The 20,681-nt window shown below is 48.1% G+C and overlaps 2 protein-coding genes across 11 annotated transcripts in view; one reads left to right on the top strand and one right to left on the bottom strand.

Moving 5' to 3' along the window:
• The window catches only part of TIFA (TRAF interacting protein with forkhead associated domain), a 344,732-nt gene extending 333,721 nt beyond the window's left edge, over positions 1-11,011 (bottom strand). Inside the window, exons 1-3 of one of the 4 annotated variants that reach the window (XM_060186247.1) lie at positions 10,688-11,010; positions 10,010-10,227; positions 4,726-5,393 (exon numbers count right to left, since the gene is read on the bottom strand). In XM_060186247.1, the coding sequence (XP_060042230.1) occupies positions 4,755-5,303 (549 nt within the window). In that variant the 5' untranslated portion in view covers positions 5,304-5,393; positions 10,010-10,227; positions 10,688-11,010 and the 3' untranslated portion in view covers positions 4,726-4,754. Of the gene's footprint in view, positions 1-3,708; positions 5,394-10,009; positions 10,228-10,463; positions 10,483-10,687 lie in introns of those variants that run through there. The other 3 variants (XM_060186249.1, XM_060186246.1, XM_060186248.1) reach the window with 3 other exon arrangements.
• A 1,543-nt stretch (positions 11,012-12,554) lies between these two features.
• The window catches only part of ALPK1 (alpha kinase 1), a 101,957-nt gene continuing 93,830 nt past the window's right edge, over positions 12,555-20,681 (top strand). For 3 of the 7 annotated variants that reach the window (XM_060186206.1, XM_060186207.1, XM_060186203.1), the window contains exons 1-2: positions 12,556-12,788; positions 19,192-19,566. The gene's annotated coding sequence lies outside the window, so the exon portion shown is untranslated. The other 4 variants (XM_060186205.1, XM_060186208.1, XM_060186209.1 and 1 more) reach the window with 4 other exon arrangements.

Below are 20,681 nucleotides of genomic sequence, written 5' to 3'. Positions count from 1 at the left end.
AAGCTGCTATATCTTTTTTAAAAATACATTTTATGGGGGTCGGGTGGTAGCGCACTGGTTAAGCCCACATGGTACAAAGCGCAATGATGGCTCAAGGATTCTAGTTCGAGTCCCCGGCTCCCCACCTGCATGGGAGTCACTTCACAGTGGGTGAAGCAGGTCTGCAGTATCTTTCTCTCCCCCGCCCCCATCTCCCTATCCTCTCTCCATTTCTCTCTATCCTATCCAACAACAATGACAGTAGTAACAACAACCACAAGGATAAACAACAAGGGCAACAAAAGGGAAAAATGGCCTCCAGGAGCAGTGGATTCAAGTGCAGGCACTGAGCCCCGGCAATAACCCTGGAGGCAAAAATATATAGAGATAAATACATAGATAGGTAGATAGATAGATATTATTTATGTATGTATGTATTTTCTGGGTAGAAACAAATTGAGAAGGAATGGGGAGATAATGAGGCAGAGAGAAAGAACGACACCTGCAGTACTAACTACTCCACTGCTTATGACGCTTCTCCCCTGCAGTGGGGACTTGAACCAGGGTCCTGGCTCATGATAACTAATATGTGCACCCAACTGGGTGTGCCACTGCCCAGCCCCGGACGCTGCTGCTTCTGTAAGTAAGCTTGTACAGAGATGGAGATGAGGTCTGCATTTGTGAGACACTCCTGGCTTTCGTGTGGAATGGGGCTATGAGACTGCAGGAGTGGGGTGGGTGACGCTCTCAACGGACACTGTGTTGCTTGGGATGGTACCAGCCAGAGGAAAGCAGCTACCTCTACAGTTCTACCTCTAAGGATCTCCTTAGGGGTACTAAGGGGTACTGGAGTACTGGGGGGGGGGGGTAGTACTGAGGGGAGGAGGGGGAGTCTCAGACAGGGTGGCACATGTGCAGCTTTGCTCACTGCATAGTCACATGACCCTCATCCAGAGTCATTCCTGGTCCCACTGGGGCCTGGGAGCCCCACTCACCCCCATCCAGGCAGAGAGATGGAGTTCTCAAACCACTTGGCTGGTGTTATGAGCTGTCTCGTCAAGGACTAAGTTCCCCAGTGTGCTGTCACCCGGCCTCCTGGCTCAGTGTCAGCCCAGGAACCAGGAGTCAGGCTTATCTTGGCTTTGCTGTCTGATCCATCTGGATCACAGTCTCCCTAACTGGCCACATCCACCCAACCTCACAACTGCACATGAGCATGAGGACTTGGCTTCTGGCTTGATCATTGTAGGGGGTGGAGAGTGTTACAACTCCTCTTGAAAACTTGAGTTTGAGGTATTATATAAGAACTTTGAGGGGCCAGGTAGTGGCACACCTGGTTGAGTGCATACATGACCATGCACAAAGACTAAAGTTGAAGCCTCTGCTCCCCACCTACAGGGGCAAAGCTTCTTGAGTGGTGAAGCAGGGCTGCGGGTGTCTGTCTTTCTCAGTTTCTCTCTGTCCCTATCCAAAATAAAGACATAAAATCTTTTTAAAAAATATTTTATTTATTTATTGAGAAAGATAGGGAGGGGTCAGGCGGTAGTGCAGCAGTTGGGCGCACATGGCGAGAATCCAAAGGACCCACGCTGGGATCCCAGTTCGAGCCCCCCGCTCCCTGCAGGGGGTTTGCCTTGTGAGCGGTGAAGCAGGTCTGCAGGTGTCTATCTTTCTCCCCCCTCTGTCTTCCCGTCCTCTCTTGATTTCTGTCTGTTCTGTCCAATGGCAATGACAGCAGTAGCCACAATAATAATAACGGCAACAATGAACAGCAATGGCAACAAGGGGGAAGAGGTGGCCTCCAGGAGTAGTGGATTCCTGGTACAGGCACTGAGCCCCAGCAATAACCCTGGAGGCAAAAAAAAAAAGAAAGAAAGGTAGGAAAAGAGAAAACCAGACATCACTCTGGTACATGTGCTGCCAGGGATTGAACTCGGGGCCTTCTGCTTGAGAGTCCAGTGCTTTATCCACTGTGCCATCTCCTGAACCACATAAAATCTTTCTAAAAAAGAAAATGAGAACTAACTTTTTTCTTGTTAAAAACCTTTCCAGGAAGTATATTGGAAGAGATTATCAACTTTTTCTGGCCTACCACCTAGTACTCGGGGCTGAGAGTCAATTGACACCTAAGTCCCTTAATCTTTAAAACTTTGACCCGAACCCCCTAACATGTAAATTTTGTAACAACAACTCATGCCGTCAGCCTCAGAGACAGGAAACAGGCCACCGGGGAGATGGCTTAGCCAGTGAAGCACATGATCCACAAGCCTGAGGTCACGGGATCTACCCCTGGCACCACACAAGGCTCTAGAGATACTCTGGTCTGTCTCTTATTCAATAAAAAAATTTTTCAGGTTACTTAGTACATGTTCTCCTTAGAAAATGGAGGTTGTATTGCACCAAAATAAAAGTCTCTGGGGTGGGTGGAGGGGGAGAATACAGGTCCAAAAAGGATGACAAAGGACCTAGTGGGGGTTGTATTGTCATGTGGAAAACTGAGAAATGTTATGCATGAAAAAACTACTGTATTTACTGTCAAATGTAAAACATTAATCCCCCAATAAAGAAATTTTAAAAAATTAAAAATGAAAAAGGGCGGGGGGGGGGGAAGTCTTCCAATGCATTACAGCAAGTACACAGGCAACTATGTACACCTTACTCACAGGAGTCTTTTCATGGGACTGTGTACCCTATAAGCACGTCCAACGGGGCAATCTGGTTTATAAAACCACATCAGGCCAGAAGCTGTCATTCCTAGAAAGACAGTATGACAAAAGCAACTGGCTGAACCTGGCAAATCTAGCTAAGTGCACCTGTTACCATGTGCAAGGATCCAGGTTCAAGCCTCAAGTCCCACATTCAAGGAGGGGGAGCTTCACAAGCAGTGAAACAGTGCTGCAGGTGTCTTTTTTAATTTTGTGTAGCTTTTTCTTTCTTTATTTGCTAAAGGCAAAAAACCAAAGTGAGAGTGAAAAGAGACCACAACACTGAAGCTTTCTTCAATTCAGTGGCAGCCAAGCTCAAAACCAGGTCACGTGAGTAGAAAATATAGCATGATGGTTATGCATTAGTCTGAGATCCCAGGTTCAATCCTCCACACCACCATAAGCCAGAGCTGAGCAGTGCAGTGGTAAAACAAAACAAAAAACTGGGTCATGCACATAGCAAAGCAGCACACTATTCAAGTTATTTCACTGACAAAAAAAAATTATAAAAGGTTGTTAAAGAAATTAGCTTTCAGTGGTCTGGGAGGTAGTGCAGTGAATAAAGCATTGTGCTCTCAAGCATGAGGTCCTGAGTTCAATCCCCAGCAGCACATGTACCAGAGTGATGTCTGGTTCCTTCTCTCTCCTATCTTTCTCATTAATAAATAAATAAAATCTTAAAAAAAAGAAGAAGAAGAAGAAGAAAGAAATTAGCTTTGAAAAAGCTGGAAAGTGATGCATCTAGTTGAGCACACACATTACAGCACAAGGACCGACATTCAAACCTCCGGTCCCCACCTACGGTGGTGGGGGGGAGTTTCCCCTCTTTTCCTCTCTTCCCCTTCCCTCTCAATGTTTGCCTCTTCCAAAATAAATATGTTTTCTAGCCCAAGGAAAATGAACTTCCTAATGCCAGAAATTTCTCTCATCTGGAAGATTTTGTGTGTGTGTGTGTGTGTGTGTGTGGTTCCACATTTCTCAGTAATGCTAGCATTTAACAAAAGTTTTAAAATGAGAACAAGACTATTTAATAAAACCATTTTAATGAAAAATTTTCAGGAATATTAAAGCACTTATTATAAATTTACCATATAGTTAATCATTCAGAGAAGCCTAAGCAGAGTCCTTCAAAATCAGTGTCAAAGAAAAGTAGCTAGAGGAATTAACCTTTGGCTCGGCTGTCTGCATAGGTGCTGTTATAAAATTTGAATATTCAGGGGCCAGTAGAGCACACACAAAACTCTGGGTTCAAGGCTGGGGGAGGAGGAGTTCCACGGAGATGAGGCAGTGTTGTGATTTCTCTTACTCATCTATCTGAAATTGTTAAAAAGCAGGGGGGAAATCTGGGAGCACTGGATTCATGCATGTGCAAGGTGCCAGAGACATTCTCTCTTTCACACATGCGCACACACATATGCACAGTGTCATCTGGGAATGGTGGAATTAAGCAGATATCAAAAGCCCTGGCAGGCAAAAATAGATATATATCTATATATAGTATATATCTTTATATATATAGCTTATATATTTTACATATATAATTTATATAGTGTATCTATATATAATCTTTTTAATTATACAGGACAGAGAAATTGAGAAGGGAAGGAAGATAGACACCTGCAGAGCTGCTTCACACATGAAGCATTCTCCCTGCAGGTGGGGAGCAGGGGGTCGAACCTGCATCCTTGTGCATGGTGATATGTGTGCTTAACTGAGTGCACGCACCACCACCCGGCTCCCTATTTTTTTTTACATATATATCTTTGTGCTTTAAGGCTCACAGATGTACGTTTAGAATTTACAAAGTCTTCACACATCTAGTCACACGTTGATTCTATCTGAAGACTAACAACCATTCACACACTTCAAAAAGGCCAACGCTGGGTCTGAATTCAGCAACAGCTGCTCTGCTAGAAATCAGGGAATGAGAGGGGCATCTGTGAAGTGTCCAGCAAGCCCTGGATCCTACCTTCTCTCTGTCTCTCTCTCTCTCTCTCTCTCTCTCTCTCTCACACACACACACACACACACACACACACACACACACACACACACACACACCTTCCACACTCAGAACTCATTTTCGTCTATCTCTATCGGAGAGGTGCTCTGGGTGGAGCAGGAGGATAAGCGGCTGAACTCGGGCACTGGCCAATTGACCTCCTGCACCAGGGACCTGGGAGACAAGAAAAACTGAGTCTCAAAGAACTCCAGCGACTCTCCGTCCTGCTTCTCCAGCAGGAACTGGTAGTCTCCGAACCTGACCATGCACCTGTAGGGCAGGTCCACCTTGTTGAGGTAGCCCAGCTCCCTGTTGTCCACCAGCAGGCTGGTCCTTTTGCTCAGGTTTTTGATTTCGAATGAGAGTACCGAGCTGTCCAGCTCCTTGAAGAGCTGCAGCGAGAACTGCACGCGGGAGACCTGCTTATCCTGGAAGGTGTACTGGCAGATGTTGGGATTGCGGCCGAATTTTATCACTTCACTGGAGGAGAGCTTCTTCCGGTTGTTTAAGGGGATGGCCTGGAATACAGCGGCGCCTTGCTGCTGGCTGGGGTGGTAGATGGTCATCTGGAGACATGTCAGGGTCTCTTCTGTGTCAGCATCTTCAAAACAGGACATGGTGTGCACTGCAGCCCAGCTGCCTGCAACAGTCACTCGACGGTTAATTCACTGCCAGACACCAGGCCTTGCGAGCCTGGGTTCTTCTAGCTTTGAGAAAAAAATATGCTGACAGGTGATTTCTTTCTTTCTTTCTTTCTTTCTTTCTTTCTTTCTTTCTTTCTTTCTTCTTCCTTCCTTCCTTCCTTCCTTCCTTCCTTCCTTCCTTCCTTCCTTCCTTTCTTTCATCAGAACACTGCTCATCTCTAGTTTATGGTGGTGGTGGGGTAATTGAACCTGGGACTTTAGAGCCTCAGGCATGAAAGTCTCTTAGCATAACCATTATGTTCTCTACCTCTGATAGGTGATTTCTTTAGACCTTAACTCAAGAAAGTAAGATGTGGAACACTTTCAGTTTTGGGACATGTGGGAATCCTATCCCAAGCCTAGGAGAACATTATCTTCCTTTTTTTTTTTTTTTTTTTTGCCTGCACTATGAATCCACTGCTCTTGGAGGCTATTTTTTCCCTTTCGTTGTGCTTGTTGTTTATTGTTATTATTGTTATTGTTGTTGCTGGATAGGACAGAGAGAAATCGAGAGAGGAGGGGAAGACAAAGAGAGGGTGAGAAAGATAAGACACCTGTAGACCTGCTTCACCGCTTGTGAAATGACCCTTCTGCAAGCGGGGAGCCAGGGGCTCGAACTGGGATCCTTGTGCCAGTCCTTGCACTTTGCAATGTGCGGTTAACCCACTGTGCTACCGCCCCGCCCCCTCTTCCAATCTTTTACTTTCCTTTATTTTTTCTTTCTATTTTTATTTGATAGGACAGAGAGAAATTGAGAAGGGAGGCAAAAAAAAAAAAAAAAAAACCAAAAACTTGTAAGGTGCTTATGTTTATTTGGATTTGTAAAAATATTTTTTAATACCTCCATGTATTGGATAGAGACAGTCAGAAATCGAGAAGGTAGGAAGTTCACAGTGGGTAAAATGTGAAGAGGGTAGGAGGAAAATAAAGGACAGTGGGAGAGAGACACCTGCAGCACTGCTTCACCACTCGCAAAGCATTTCCCCTTCAGGTGGTGACTGGGGGGGGGGGCTCAAACCCGGGTCCTTGCACATTGTAACATGTGCACTCAACCAGGGGCGCCACCACAAGGCCCCTATTTGCATGCATTTTATTGAAAGAGACCAGAGCACTGTTCTGGCTGGATGCCCCGGACCCAACCTAGGGTTTCATGCACTAAAGGCAAGTGATTTACTGCTGAGGTGCCTGCTGCCTTCAGATTCTGTTTTTGTTTGTTTGTTTGGTTGGTTGGTTTTGTTTTTTGAGCCAATCCACTGAGCTAGATCTGGCCTCGCATAGATGTGTTCCTGTTCCAGGGCGAACATTCCACCCACCTCAAGGGAAGAAAACAACTGACGTCCTGCTTTCTGTCTACAAGTGCCTCCTAGCTCTCTGTCTGAATGAACTCTCAGGGCCTGGGGAACCAGGGTCACACCTGCGAGCACTGGACTGAGATGACAAGGCTCTGCTGCCCTTGCCCCTGCAGAGCTAGTTTCTTGAGAGAATGTCCCTCTTTACTCCACTGACAACATGACAGTGACATGTGAATGGCTGGGATAGGAAGGTTCAGCCCCACCCTTCCTCTGCCCCAGGGAGCAGCTCAACCTGGGTCCAGGAGGACAGAGGTGGGAAGGACAGGTAGAAGAGGAAGACATGAAGCCTTCTTCCGGTTCAATTCTTTGTGGCGGGAGCATCAGCTTAGCCTGAGCCCTAGCCGTCGGCTTGCCTGTGAAGAGGCTGCTGAACCTCCTGACAGAACAGCCCCAGCTGAGTGGACACCCCCCTGTGCCAGGCAGGGAGCCAGCCCCCCTTTCCTCCCACCCCACCTCCCATACACACACATATGCCATCTTCTCTGACCTTTGCAAAAAACCTCAGGAGTCACCACTTCTGTAAGTACAATTGGCCTTCCTGTTTAACAGCTGTTTAGAACCAGATTCCAAAGGTCAGTGAATTGGGCCTGTCTTGTTTATGTTAGGAACCAGCTACAAACATACCATCATGTTCAGAGCAGGTAAGAAGCATGATCAAGGGGCCGGGCGGTGGCGCACCTGGTTGAGTGCATGTATTACAATGAACAAGGACGGGGGTTCGAGCCCCAGTCCCCATCTGCAGGGGGAAAGCTTTGCGAGTGGTAAAGCAGAGCTGTAGGTATCTGTCTCTCTCCTTCTCTATCACCCCCTTCCCTCTTGATTTCTGCCTGTCTCTATCCAATAATAATAATAAAAAAAAGCTGGGCTGGAGGGGCCCATGCATGCAGCAAAAAGAAGGAGAAGAAGAAGAAGCATGATCAAGGGGTAGCACACCTGGTTAAGTGCCCACATTACAGTGAGTAAGGACCGGGGGCTTTCTCTCCCTCCCTCTTTATCTCCCTTTTCCTTCTCAACTTCTCTCTATATCCCATCGATGGCACTTTAAATGATTGGCATTTTCATACACTAACAGAGAGCAGAGCCTTAAAAGGTTAAACAGCTCCAGAGGAGGAAGCATGTACCCAGGCAGGATTCAAATAGGGGGGAAATGCACTCTTCCTGGGCTGGCTCTGACCCCTTCACCAATCACTCCCTAGGCTGCCTTAATGAGCCTGATTTTTCTTTCTTTCTTTCTTTCATTCTTTCCTTTGTTTTTTTCTTTTTCTTTTTTTTTTTTACCAGAGCATTTTTCAGTCCTGGTTTATGATGGTGCTGGGGATTGAACCTGGGACCTCAGAGGCTCAGGCATGAGAGTCTTTTACATGACCATTATGTTGTCTTCCCAGTTTGTGGCAGTGAAGCTGATGGGGTGTACACTGCAAGCAGTAGGGCCTGCCACTGGGGAGGAATACACAACCACACTCTCGGGCCTGAGGCAGGGGTTCTGGGCACTGGGAGTACTGGGGCTTGGACCCCATAGTCACCAGCGATTACTTGGGGCTGTTCGGGACCTCTAGAGTTGCACAGATCATGGCACCAGGCTACACAGAACTCAGCAAGGAAGCTATTCATACATTTCTGTGCCTTCAAGGCCCTTCTGCTAAGTGGCCTTTTTTTCTTCTTCAATTTGTAACAGGTAATTCATTTGACTCTTATACCAGATACAGTCTTTCCAAAGGAGAAAAGGCATGGCAATATTAGCATGGTGTGCTACTACCATAATTTGATTCTTTTTCTTTTGGGGGCAGGGCAGGGAGGTGGTAAATACTTAGATTCATTAGATCATGGAAAACAGATCATTGGGGTTTGTTTTGCAGTGAAACCCAAATATCTCTTTGAGGTGATGTGATGACTTTGCTGCCTCCATCAAAATGGTCTTAGTCCTTCCTTCCCTCTGGCAGCCCTTCCTTCCTTTTCCCCCCTTCTTTATTTTTTTACCAGAACACTTCTCATCTCTGGTTTGTGATGGTGCTAGGGATTGAAACTGGGACCTCAAGAGACTCAAGCATGGAAGTCTTTTATAAAACCATTATGCTATCTCCCCTACTCCCCCACCGCTCCCCCCAAAAATGGTCTTAATCACTGACATTTCTGAATAGTAAGCAGAAAAGACAGAAAATCTCTCTCTCTCTCTCTCTCTCTCTCACACACACACACACACACACACTATAATAATAATTTATTTCAAATTGAGGGCCCACTTCAAGAAAAAAAAAATCCTTCCTGTCAAAGCAACCTTTCAAATCTCCTATCTCTACCCTGAGAAACAGAAAAACAGTGAGTTCATCTGGTGCTCACAGAGCAATGGGAAGGAGACCTGTCGTTTCACACAGGCCCTTTGGAATGTCATTTCTGAAGACTCCTTTGACTTATCTCTTGAGACAGAGATAATTTACTCACCATCAGAACAGGGCACTCTTTTGGGAGAATGTCGTGTGTGTGTGTGTGTGTGTGTATGTGTGTGTGTGTGAGTGTGTATGTGTGTGTGTCACTGTGTGTGTATGTGTGTGTGTGTGACTGTGTGTGACTGTGTGTGTGTGTGTGTGTGTGTTTATTGCTCCTTTGGGACAGAGCTGACTGTCCCATGTCATCACACTGCTTTGCAACTTGGTTTTGATGTCAGCGATCATCTCTTTAAGTCATCCATCACGTGCAAAGCCCTAAAAATTGGATGGTGTGTGGCTTTGTCAGGCAAGTATGTGTGAGGATTTGGAATGACCATGAAGTGCACAGGGTATAGAAAAGAGGCAGAAACCCTGAGTTCCATTCTTGGCACTGAATATCTGGCATCTCTGTCTCTGTCTCTCTCTCTCAGAGATAGGCACTATTTGCCTGCAGAAACCCTTCAGCTTTCAGGAACAGAAAGTTACCTTTGGTGCCCAAATGAACCAGCTGTCCAAGCAGTTTAACGGAAAGCTGCCCGGGGTGGTCACACGTGCCAACAGGGTCCCCAAGGACCTGGCTCTTTTGTTCAGAGCTGGGTGCACTGAGGCCCAGAGGCTCTGAGGAAACCACCCCTCTAAAATTCCCACTTCCACTTCTCACGTGAAAGAATGTTTTTGCCTAATTGGCAAAGTGGGATGCTTCCCTTTTTTTTTTTTTTTTTTAGCCTGAGAAACAGCCAGCTTGGAGCTAAGGGAGAGGAAGAGAATTTGGGGACCCTGCGCAAAACAAAGGGCTGCCAAGGCTGTCCGGAGGGTTACAGCCTTCCCGGGTCAGAACCCACAGGTGGACAGAACCAGTACTTACCGAGCAGCAGGGAGGTTTCAGGAGGCTCAGCCGGGGCTGAGCGGGCTTCCGCTGGATTCAGGGGAATTCCTCCTTTAGGCCTGAAAGCCGGGGAAAGTCCCGGTCATCCACGGGTCACTCTGCTTCCCCAGGGAAGTAGGAGCTCCGGAGACCGGCAGGAGAGTGGGGGAGGGCACGCCAAGGGGCTTCCTGCCTGTCGCAACCGCTCTGCGCACCACCTGCAAAAAGTGGGGGGAGGCTTTTTATTTTCTGATTAGAGGTAAAAAAAAAAAAAGAGAGAGAGAGAGAAAGAAAGAAAGGAAGGAAGGAAGGAAGAAAGAAAGAAAGAAAGAAAGAAAGAAAGAAAGAAAGAAAGAAGAAAGGAAGAAAGAAAGAAAGAAAGAATCTTGGCAGTGGGCAGAAAAGTGAAAAAAAATGTCACCATTTCCTGCACTTCCGTGCAGACCTGACACACACCCACACCATTTGCAAAGCTGAGAAAGTTGGGTTCCCGCAACATAGACCAAGAGGACCATACAACCAGGGCTTTCTGCACTGTAACCACCACCACCACCACCACCCCACCACCACCACCACCACCACCCCGCTCCCCCCACCCCACCCCCCCCGGCACACACACACTCTTCCGTAAAGACTGACCACAGGACCCAGGAGCCCCAACCTGCCCCACACACGCACCAGGTCACGGCCAGCGGTTACTTTGGGGACCGGTGTCTGGGACTCCCGCGCGCGGTTTTGGGGGGAGCCGGGTGCGGGTGCGTGTGCCTGCAGACGGTTCCCACGAGGCCTGCCTGCGCGGATAAGCCAGTGGGCCCGCCGCTGTTCCCGGGCGCGGGATTCTCCAGCCGGGACTGGAGCGGACGAGCCAGAAGCACAACGGGTGCCCTCATAGGCAGTGCACCCCCAAAGCCCCAGCGCTCTAGGCCCCCAGCCCCGCCCCTTTGCCACCCGAGGCCCCGCCCCAGGCATTGGTCTCTCTTTCGAGGCCCCGCCCCCCGGGCCCTGGATCACCCTGGAGGCCCCGCCCCAGCCCGCGGTTTCCTGCTCAAGGCCACGCCCCCGCTCCCTTGTCATTCTCTCGAGGCCCCGCCCCGTGGCCTGCTGTGCCCTCTCGAGGTCCAGCCCCCGGGTCATGTCGGGTCCCCAGAGGCCCAACCCACCCCCCCTTCCAGGTTTACCCCCGCTCCTGGTCTCCCCCTCCAGGCCCGAATACCCCCCAGTCTCGTTCAGGTTAGCCCCTGCAGATTCTGTTGTGTTCCCTCGAAGTTCAATCTACCTCCCCTCCTGGTTCCCCAATCCACCTCCCCTCCTGGCTCCCCCCATCCCTGGTCCTGTCCTTCCTTTTGTTTGTCATGGTTTTTAAAAATATTTATTTATTTATTTATTCCCTTTTGTTGCCCTTGTTTTATTGCTGTAGTTATTATTGTTGTCGTTGTTGGATAGGACAGAGAGAAATGAAAAGAGGGGAAGACAGAGACAGGGAGAGAAAGATAGACACCTGTAGACTTGCTTCACTGCTTGTGAAGTGAACTCCCTGCAGGTTGGGAGCCGGGGGTTCGAACTGGGGTCCTGGGAGTTCGAACCGGGATCCTTACTCCGGTCCTTGTGCTTGTGCCACCTGCACTTAACCTGCGCTACCACCCAACTCCCTGGTCCTGACTTTCCTAACGCCCTGAATCCCCACCCGGGGTCCTAGCCTTCCCCCTTGAGGTTCCACCCACCCACTCCTGTTTTCCCCTCCAGGCTGGACCACCCCCTCCCCATCTAGACCCCGAACTCCCAGGTCCTCGTCTGCCACCATCCCCCCCCCAACACACACACCACACACACACACGTCCTGCGCTACCCCCTCAAGGTCCTAACCTGAGCCCTTGAGACCTCACCCCAACCTCTGGAGACCCCCTCCCCTATTCGGCCTCTCGAGGGGCCTCGCACTGGAGACCTGTCCATCCAGACAGCGACTTGCTAACCCTCACAAGCCCGACCCCCAGATCCTAGCATGCCCCCTGAAGCCTGCCCACCCCCAGGTCAAGGTCGATCGTTCAAAGTCTGGTACACACCCCTTCGGGTTTTGCCCCCCCCACCGAGGACCAAGCCCCACCCCCACCCCGCCCAGGACTTGGTCCGCCTCCTTGAGCTCCTTAGCTGAGCCCTCGAGGGCCCACCCTTGGGACACCCCCTCCCATGCTCGACCTCCTGGAGGGACCCGTCAGTGGAGACTCCGCCCACCGAGACTCCAGTGCGCTCCCTCGAGTCCCTGCCCCTCAGAGCCCTACCCCTCCTCCATGTCCTGGTCCCCCCCCTCCTTGAGACCTAACCCGCCCCGCGCAGGTCCTGTACCGCCCCCTCGAGCCCCTGAACCGATCCCTACAGGCCCCACCCTCTGGAGACATAGTCCCCTGCTCGCCCCCTCAAGGGGTTTAGCCCTGGAGACACCCCGGGCCCACCGAGACTCCTGTGCACATCCTCGAAGCCCGCCCCTCCCCATCCAGGTCCGGGTCCAGGTCCAGGTCCAGGTCCAGTCCAGGTCCAGGTCAGGCTTCTGAAAACCCCGCCTTCCAGCCCCAGACGGGATCCCTCGAGGCCCCGTCCTCTAAAGATCCCCCGCTGTCTGGAAACTTCGCGCCTATGGAGACCTCACCGCCAAGACCTTGGCCTGAGCCCCCAAGGCTCCCGAGCACCTGCCTGAAGGAGACAACCAACCCTGGAGGGTCACCCCATCGCGGGGCATTGCTAGGCCAGACCACACTGCCCAACCTGAGCGCAGGAGACCTGCCAGGTAGGCTCTAGAAAGGGAATAGGATCCCCTCCAACCACCCCACCACCCTCAGTGCTGGTTTAAGGGGCGGGGGCGGGGGCGGGGGGCGGGAGGAGCAGGAAAACTTGACCTAGCTCCTCAGCTCCCCAGCCTGGCCTGCATCGGCTCAGATCCTCAGATCCGCCAACTCTCACACCATGTCCCACCCAGATGCACACTGAGTAAACTGAGGTAGAGGTGAAGGTTGCAGCTGTTTCCAGAGTGTTCTCTCTTTCTCTCCTTCTGCTATTCCTTCTTTACTTTCTTCTTTCCTTCCTTCCTTGGAGCTGGGGTCTCAGTTTCACTGCTCTGGGGCTCATTCTTTCACAGAGACCCTGGCTCCCCACCTGCAGGGGAGTCGCTTCACAAGCAGGTCTGCAAGTGTCTGACTATCTCTCCCTCTTTCATTTTCTCCTGTCAAAAATAAAATAGCCGCAGGAGTAGTGGATTCATAGTGCAAGCACCGAGCTCCAGTGATAATCCTGTAAACAAGAGAAAGAGAGAGAGATAGATGGGGGGGGAGGGGAGAAACTATAGAGCTGGAGCTTCCTCCAGTACCATAGCATGTCCCTTGTGGTGCCAGGGCACAAACCTGGACTTGTAGCCCACCAGGTGAACCACCTACCTCAGAGCTACTCATCAGTCTGCTGCCCCACCATCCCTCACAGCTCAGAGACCCCCTTCCTGCTGGTGCACCTGCTAGTACCCCCTTACTCAGCATGGGAAGTGTCCCCAAGAAAAGGCCACTAGGGGAGGCCATACTGGGTCTCTCAGGAGTCCTTGGGAACTGAGAGTGAATACCCACTCAGAAAGAGGGTTTGGAATGAACTAGGGTTGCGGGAGGTGGGTATGCAGCAGGTTCCTTGGGCTTGAGGGAGGAAGGTGCCTGAAGACACAGACAAGGAGCTGGCCTACCTCCGGCAGGTGGGAATGTGTCTCCCAGTTCTGATTGGTGCCCACCTGGAGCCTCTTGGGTGTCTAGGTGTCCGGTCACTGGCTGCAGGGAGAGTCTTGCTTGCTTCTGTGGGTTAGTTTCACCCTCAGTACAATAAAACCACTGGGGCTGTTTGCTTCCCACCCGCCTGCTCACTAGGTGTGTTCCTGGAAGCCTGCAGCCCTGATGGTTAACCTTCAGCATTTATTACTCCTTCTCTGAAACAGAGATACCCAGCCCAGATTCTTTCATTCTAAAAACATTCCCGCAAATGGAAGATGAGACTTGGAACTGGGCCAGAGCGATAAACCCCGGCAGTAAAATAGGGTCCAAATCAGCTTTTCCCTGTCTCTAAGCTTTATCATTAAATGAGAGGTGATAAGAGTTTTATAAACTATCAAGGCCCATTTAAGTTGGCATGACATACTCAGTGCAACTGCTGTTAAACACTCCTGAAGGCGACTCAGACATATCTTGTACACTGGAGGTTCCGGATTATTCCCCCAGAAGTATAAATTTTGTTTTTAAAAATTTACAGCCTAAGACTGGTTACAAAGACCTTCATGCCTGAGGCAACAAAGGCTCCAGAAGCCAGAGGTTAGCCTTGCTGCTCTGGGAAAGAGAAAGAAAAAACAAAAACAAACAAAAAAAAAACCCACTTCTACAGCAGAGTCCAGTCTTAGTAATGACTTTCTCCCCAGGTAACAGGCTGAAATGGTTGGCCCCCAGGGACTGGGGTTCTGTGTGTATGGGGCACTAGGTTCCATCCTCAGCACCCCCCCCCTTAAAAATGGGAAATATACATTGGAAAAGTTTCTATTCTACAGTTTCCTATCTCTGTCCATCCCTCTTTCAAAAAATGTCACTCGATTATTGCCAGCTGGGCTGGGGAAACAGCATAATGGTGACACAAAAGACTCTGAAGCCCCAGGTTCAGTCCCCAGCATCAGCATAAGCCAGAGCTGAGCAGTGCTCTAGTCTCCCTCTCATTAAATAATAACAATAAATTAAAAATACAATAAAGGTCTTAAGAAAAAATCTATTCTTTACTTGGGCTCCTTGGGTTTGTGAAAACCAACAAAGACTCAAAAGCTTCCTGAAAAGCTTGGATAGGACCAGAGGCAAAAAAAAATCAACTTTCTATAGTGAGGAAGTATCAAACTCTCCTTTTTTATCTTTATTTTTGAAATATCTTATTTAGTTTATCTCAGGGAGAGAGATAGGCAGATTAGAGCACTGCTCAGCTCTGGTTTATAGTGGTTCTGGGGATTGAACCTAGGACCTCAGAGCCTCAAGCTTGAGAGTCTTTTGCAGAACCAGTTTTATACTCAACTTTATAAGAACCCGCAGGTGATATTCTCAAAAGATGTCATTTAAAATCATCCCTGGGGAATTCGTAATCTGTGCTTCATTGTCCAGTGGTTCCATTTGTTTTGCTTTGATTCTTTTTTTTTTTTTTTTTTTTTGCCTCCAGAGTTATTGCTGGGGCTCAGTGCAGCCTGCACCATGAATCCACTGCTCCTGGAGGCCATTTTTCCCCCTTTTGTTGCCCTTGTTGTTGTAGCCTTGTTGTGGTTATTATTGTTGTTGTTGATGTCGTTCGTTGTTGGATAGGACAGAGAGAAATCAAGAGAGGAGGGGAAGACAGAGAGGGGGAGAGAAAAGTAGACACCTGCAGACCTGCTTCACCACCTGTGAAGCCACTCCCCTGCAGGTGGGGAGCTGGGGGCTCGAACTGGGATCCTTATGCAGGTCCTTGCACTTTGCACCACATGCCCTTAACCTGCTGCGCTACTGCCCGGCCCACTGCTTTGATTTTTAGTGACAGTCAAGGGATCCTTTAGTCTCACTCCCACTCCCCTCTCCCTCCTCATCTCCCTCCCCCTCTGCAGGAGTCAGATGTGAGTCCCCAAAAGTCCAGTGTGAGTCCTAGCCCCACTTCCCAGGATTGGGCTGGGCTGGGTCTTAGCTATTTTAGCATTTCTGTCATTGAGTACTTCATCTAGTAAGTAGTCAATACTAATTCTAGAATAACATTTTAAAAAAATTATCGCCACCAGCGTTATTGCTGGGGCTTGGTACCTGTGTGATCAATCTACTGCTCCTGGTGGCCATTTTTCCATTTTTATTTCTTTCTATTTTTATTTGATAGGACAGAGAGAAATTAAGAGGGGAGGGGAAGATAGGGATGGAGAGAGAAAGAGAGACACCAGCAGACCTGCTTCACTGCTCATGAAGTGTCCCCACTGTAGGCGGAGAGTAGGGACTTGAACTCAGGTCCTCAAAACCAGGTAATGTGTACACTCAACTGGGTAAATTGCCTGGTACTCTGAAATATTGTCTTCAAGACAACTTCTGGTTTAAATTTCTCTGTCTAACCAAACATCGTTTTCTTTGTCATGAATTCTCTGTGTTGCTTTAGGGTTGATTTCTAGCTTTTTTTTTTTTTTTTTTTACTTTTTTTATACAAGTTCAACTAACTTCTCTTCAGAATGAGTTCTCTCCAAATTTCTCTCCTCCTCAGAATCCCTGTTAGACTGAAGACTTGCTGGTTTATTTATTTACTTTCCCTTTTGTTGCCCTTGTTTTTTATTGTTGTTGTAGTTATTATTGTTGTTATTGATGTCATTGTTGTTGGATAGGGGAGAAATGGAGAGAGAAGGGGAAGACAGAGAGGGGGAGAGATAGACACCTGCAGACCTGCTTCACTGCTTGTGAAGTGACTCCCCTGCAGGTGGGGAGCCGGGGGCTCCAACCAGGATCCTTATGCCGGTCCTTGTGCTTTGCGCCACATGCGCTTAACCCGCTGTGCTACTGCCCGACTCCCGACTTGCTAGTTTTAAGCAGGTTTCCCAAAACCATCATATGACTCATGCCAGGAAGGGATTAGGATGAAATCACTGTGTTGAGATAGAATATTTCTAATACCTAAAAAGAACCAAGAGACAAGGTGACTTAGATTCTATGAAGCAATTACAGCAGTGAATAGATCTTTCCAGCAACTCACACCCTCTGTGGGGCTGGGAGATAGCTCAGCTGAGACAGCGCATGCATCACCATGTTCCAGATGTCATGTTCAAGTCCTGGCACCACCTGTGAGCACCACAGCAGTGGGGGAAACTCTCTGGATGGTAAAGCAACACGGTGGTGTCTCTGTCCCTCTCAGTTGCCATCTGGAAGTTGTTTTTTTAAATATTTTTTAAAATTTTATATTTGTTTATTTATTTTCCCTTTTGTTGCGCTTGTTTTTTTTTTTCATTGTTGTTGTAGTTATTAGTGTTGTTGTTTTTGATGCCATCGTTGTTGGATAGGACCGAGAGAAATGGAGAGAGGAGGGGAAGACAGAGAGGAGAGAAAGATAGATACCTACAGACCTGCTTCACCACTTGTGAAGTGACTCCCCTGCAGGTGGGGAGCTGGGGGGTGAACTGGGACCCTTAGGCTGGTCCTTGCACTCTGCGCCACCTGCGCTTAACCCGCTGTACTACCACCTGACTCCCAATCTGGAAGTTTTTTAATGAATGAAAAAGCAGGACCAGCCCAGGAACAGTGACATCACACACATATACACACATACCTCTACCTGGTATTGTAAAGCACAGGAGCAAACAAATAAAATCCTCAGTAAAGAGGGAAGTTGCTTGTTACCCAGATGAGGAGGAAGGTTGTTAACCAATAAGCTTGGCTTTTGCTATTCTTTGGTCCCTTGAGTCTTAAACTTTGAGTGGTCAGGCAGGGTGGACAGGCTCAAGCATCATGGACTTGCCAAGCCACTGTGAGAGCACTTGTGAAATTTTCTTTCTAACTACCTGTCTTTGACTTGAAAAAGTATAGGTGAGCCAGAGCTAATCAGGAGAGCAAGAGAGTCTTTAAAGGTCTCTAGGTCCTTCAGAAAGTTGGACACCACCTCCTATGGGCCTGGAAAGCAGCATTCCTGCCAGAATCTGTTCGTGGAGGCCTGGTAGAGAGGGGTTGCTGCTGGTGGCCTCCAGGAGTAGAATGATCCCCCACCTAACAGCCAGCAAGAAAACAGGAACATGGATTTTGGAATTGCAATTCTTTTATTTATTTATTCACTTTTGTTACTCTTGTTTTACTGTAGTTATTGATGTCATTATTGTTATTGATGTCATCTTTGTTAGATAGGACAGAGAGAAATGGAGAGAGGAGGGGAAGACAGAGAGGGGAAAGAGAGACACTGCAGACTTGCTTCACCGCTTATGAAGCAAATCCCCTGCAGGTGGAGAGCCTGGGCTCAAACCAGGATCCTTACTCCGGTCCTTATACTTTGTGCCACCTGCGCTTAACCTGCTGCACTACCGCCTGACTCCCTGGAATTGCAATTCTTTTTTTTAAATATTATTTATTTATTTATTAATGAGAATGATAGGAGGAGAGAGAGAAAGAACCAGACATCACACCATACATGTGCTGCCGGGGGTTGAACTTGGGACCTCATGCTTGAGAGTTCAGTGCTTTATCCATTATGCCACCTCCCGGATCACGAATTGCAATTCTGATCCCGATCTCCTTCCTCCTCCTCTTCCCCTCCATCTCCTCCTCCTCTTGCTTTTTTAATCAGAGCACTGCTCAGCTCCGACTTATGATGGTGCAGGGGACTGAACCTAGGACTTTGGAGTCTCAGGCATGAGAGTCTCTTTGAAGAACCTTTATGCTATCTCTCCAGCCAAAATTAATACAACTTTTTTTTTCTTTATTATTTTTTTAATTTAACCAAAGCACTGCTCAGCTCTGGCTTATGGTGGTGCTTGGGATTGAACCCGAGACTTCTGACTCTCAGGCATGGAAGTCTTCTGCATAACCATTATGCTATCTCCCCACTTCTGCAAGTAGAGTTCTGGCTGCAGCCTGAATGAGCCTTAAAGGGGTCCTTGAACATGAGATGGAAGTGCTGCCTTCATGGTTTCACAGGCAGACCTTGTGTCCGTGTAACTCTGCTGTGAAGGTGTATTTTATTTAATATTTCCTATGTGGTGGAGCAAGTTTTATGAGAGAGCGAGAAGCCAGAGCAGCAATCCAGTGCCTGCAAGTGAAAGGGATTAAACTAGGAGCCTCAGGAATGCAAGTCCTGCATTCTACCAGCTGAGCTATCTCCCTAGTCACCAATCCTCATCCCTGTGCTGCTCAGACATCATACCCATTCCAGACTGAAGGCTTGTGAGCACATGTCTCAGAGCCATTTGTCCTAGGAATAACCCTCCTCCTATATCTGTGTCATACTTTGGTAATTCCTGCAATCTGCCAGACTTTTTCATGATTATCGTGGTTGTTATGATGGTCTCTGACTGGAGAGACACCTCAACACCTGTCAAGTATGATGCTCCCATGTGCTGCCCCAGGATTTGAACCTGGGTCCCTTTCCATGAAGCCTCAGCATAGCTTCCTTTTGCTAACAGATCACAGCAGTGTCCTATTCACTGTTTCTTACAGCCTCTTTCCTTGGATCTCAGAGGACCAGCCCTCCATTTCGACTGAGTCTAAATAAGGACTTTCTGCAGTTCCCTTCAGAGGAAGGATTCTTCTGTGGTAGTACAACTCCCAGCATACCTTTCGCCAGGGCCATTCTCCACTGGGTGTGTCTTCTGGTGGTAAATCTGCTGAAATCCCAGATCCGGATTTCGCAACCTCACACAGAGACGGAAAAACTTTGTTTGCTTTCAAGATCTGACTTCCTTCTGAAACCCAGGCCGTTTATGAGAAACTGTATTTTTGTAGCAGGTTGTACAGAAGTGAACTTTCTCTTCCCGGCATCAGACTTGCTTGTCTTAAAGGTTTTTTTTTTTTTTTTTCCTCTTGGACTGAAAGGTGAGTGCCAATCTTGCCAGGACAAAGAGCAGGAAAGAGGAGGGTTCAGAGTGGGGCTGTGGTAGCCCTAGGTTGCTACAAAGACAGAGGAGGAGCTGATTTCTAAGGTTTTAATGACCAAGTTCTCAGTGCCCTGGAACTTGCTAAACCTGCTAGTGAATATCTGACATGCCTGGCCTAGCTGGAAAAAACAACGAACCTAGGACTCTTGCAAGAAGAAAATGATAGTGGAAACTCTTTTGCCATGACCCCAGTCTTTTTGCCAGGATACAGATCGTCTAAGCCAGAATCTTGTTCTTTACAAGCGGGAACAAGTGTTTGAAGGAGTGTTAAAAATGTTAAGTTTCCTCCGTGTTTCTCTTCAGAAGAGTTTTCTCATTAAACTATTCTAGCATTTGATGCTAGAGCTCTAGGATGCCTTGGAAAGGTATCTGTTTAAACCTTTAGGTTATTTTTGTTTATTTGTTCTTGGTTTTCAGGTAGGGAGGGAGCAGAGAGGTGGAAATCAGAAGGGAGGAGTGCAGCATGGGAGGTAGAGCAGTAGATACAATATTGGGTTCTGAAACAAGAGGTTCCAAGTTCGAGCTCTGGAATTGTGTGTATCAAAATGATGCTTTCATACTTTCTCCTCTTTCTCTTGAATGTTTTATTTTTTATTAGTGACTTAATATTGATTTACATGATTGTAAAGGGTGTGGTTGTAATAGAGGTATAATCCCATACAGCTCTCACCATCAGAGTTCTGTGGCCCATCCCTCCTTTGCTCTCATTAATGAAGGAACAAAATATTTCAAAAGAAAGCAGGGAGGGAGAGAGAAATAAGGGAAAGGCACCTCGATGTCTAATATTTGCTTCTCTCTCTGCCTTTTCTTTTTCACAGCTCTGGCTTATGGTGATGCAGGGAATTGAACCTGGGACTTCAGTGCTTCCAGCATGAAAGTCCTTGGTATCACCACTGTGCGTGTATCTCCCTGCCTAGCAGTATCCACTTTGGACTGACTGCCACTTCATTGTAAAAACACTTCTGATTCCTTGCATGGATCTAGCTCTTCTTTCTTTCTGTCTCTCTGGAGCCATATGAAAGCACATGAGAGGGTCAGGAGATGACTCACCTG

This window comes from Erinaceus europaeus, chromosome 2 (assembly GCF_950295315.1).
Source record: "Erinaceus europaeus chromosome 2, mEriEur2.1, whole genome shotgun sequence".
NCBI classification, from domain to species: Eukaryota; Metazoa; Chordata; class Mammalia; order Eulipotyphla; family Erinaceidae; genus Erinaceus; species Erinaceus europaeus.
This window is presented reverse-complemented; position numbering and strand designations above follow the sequence as displayed.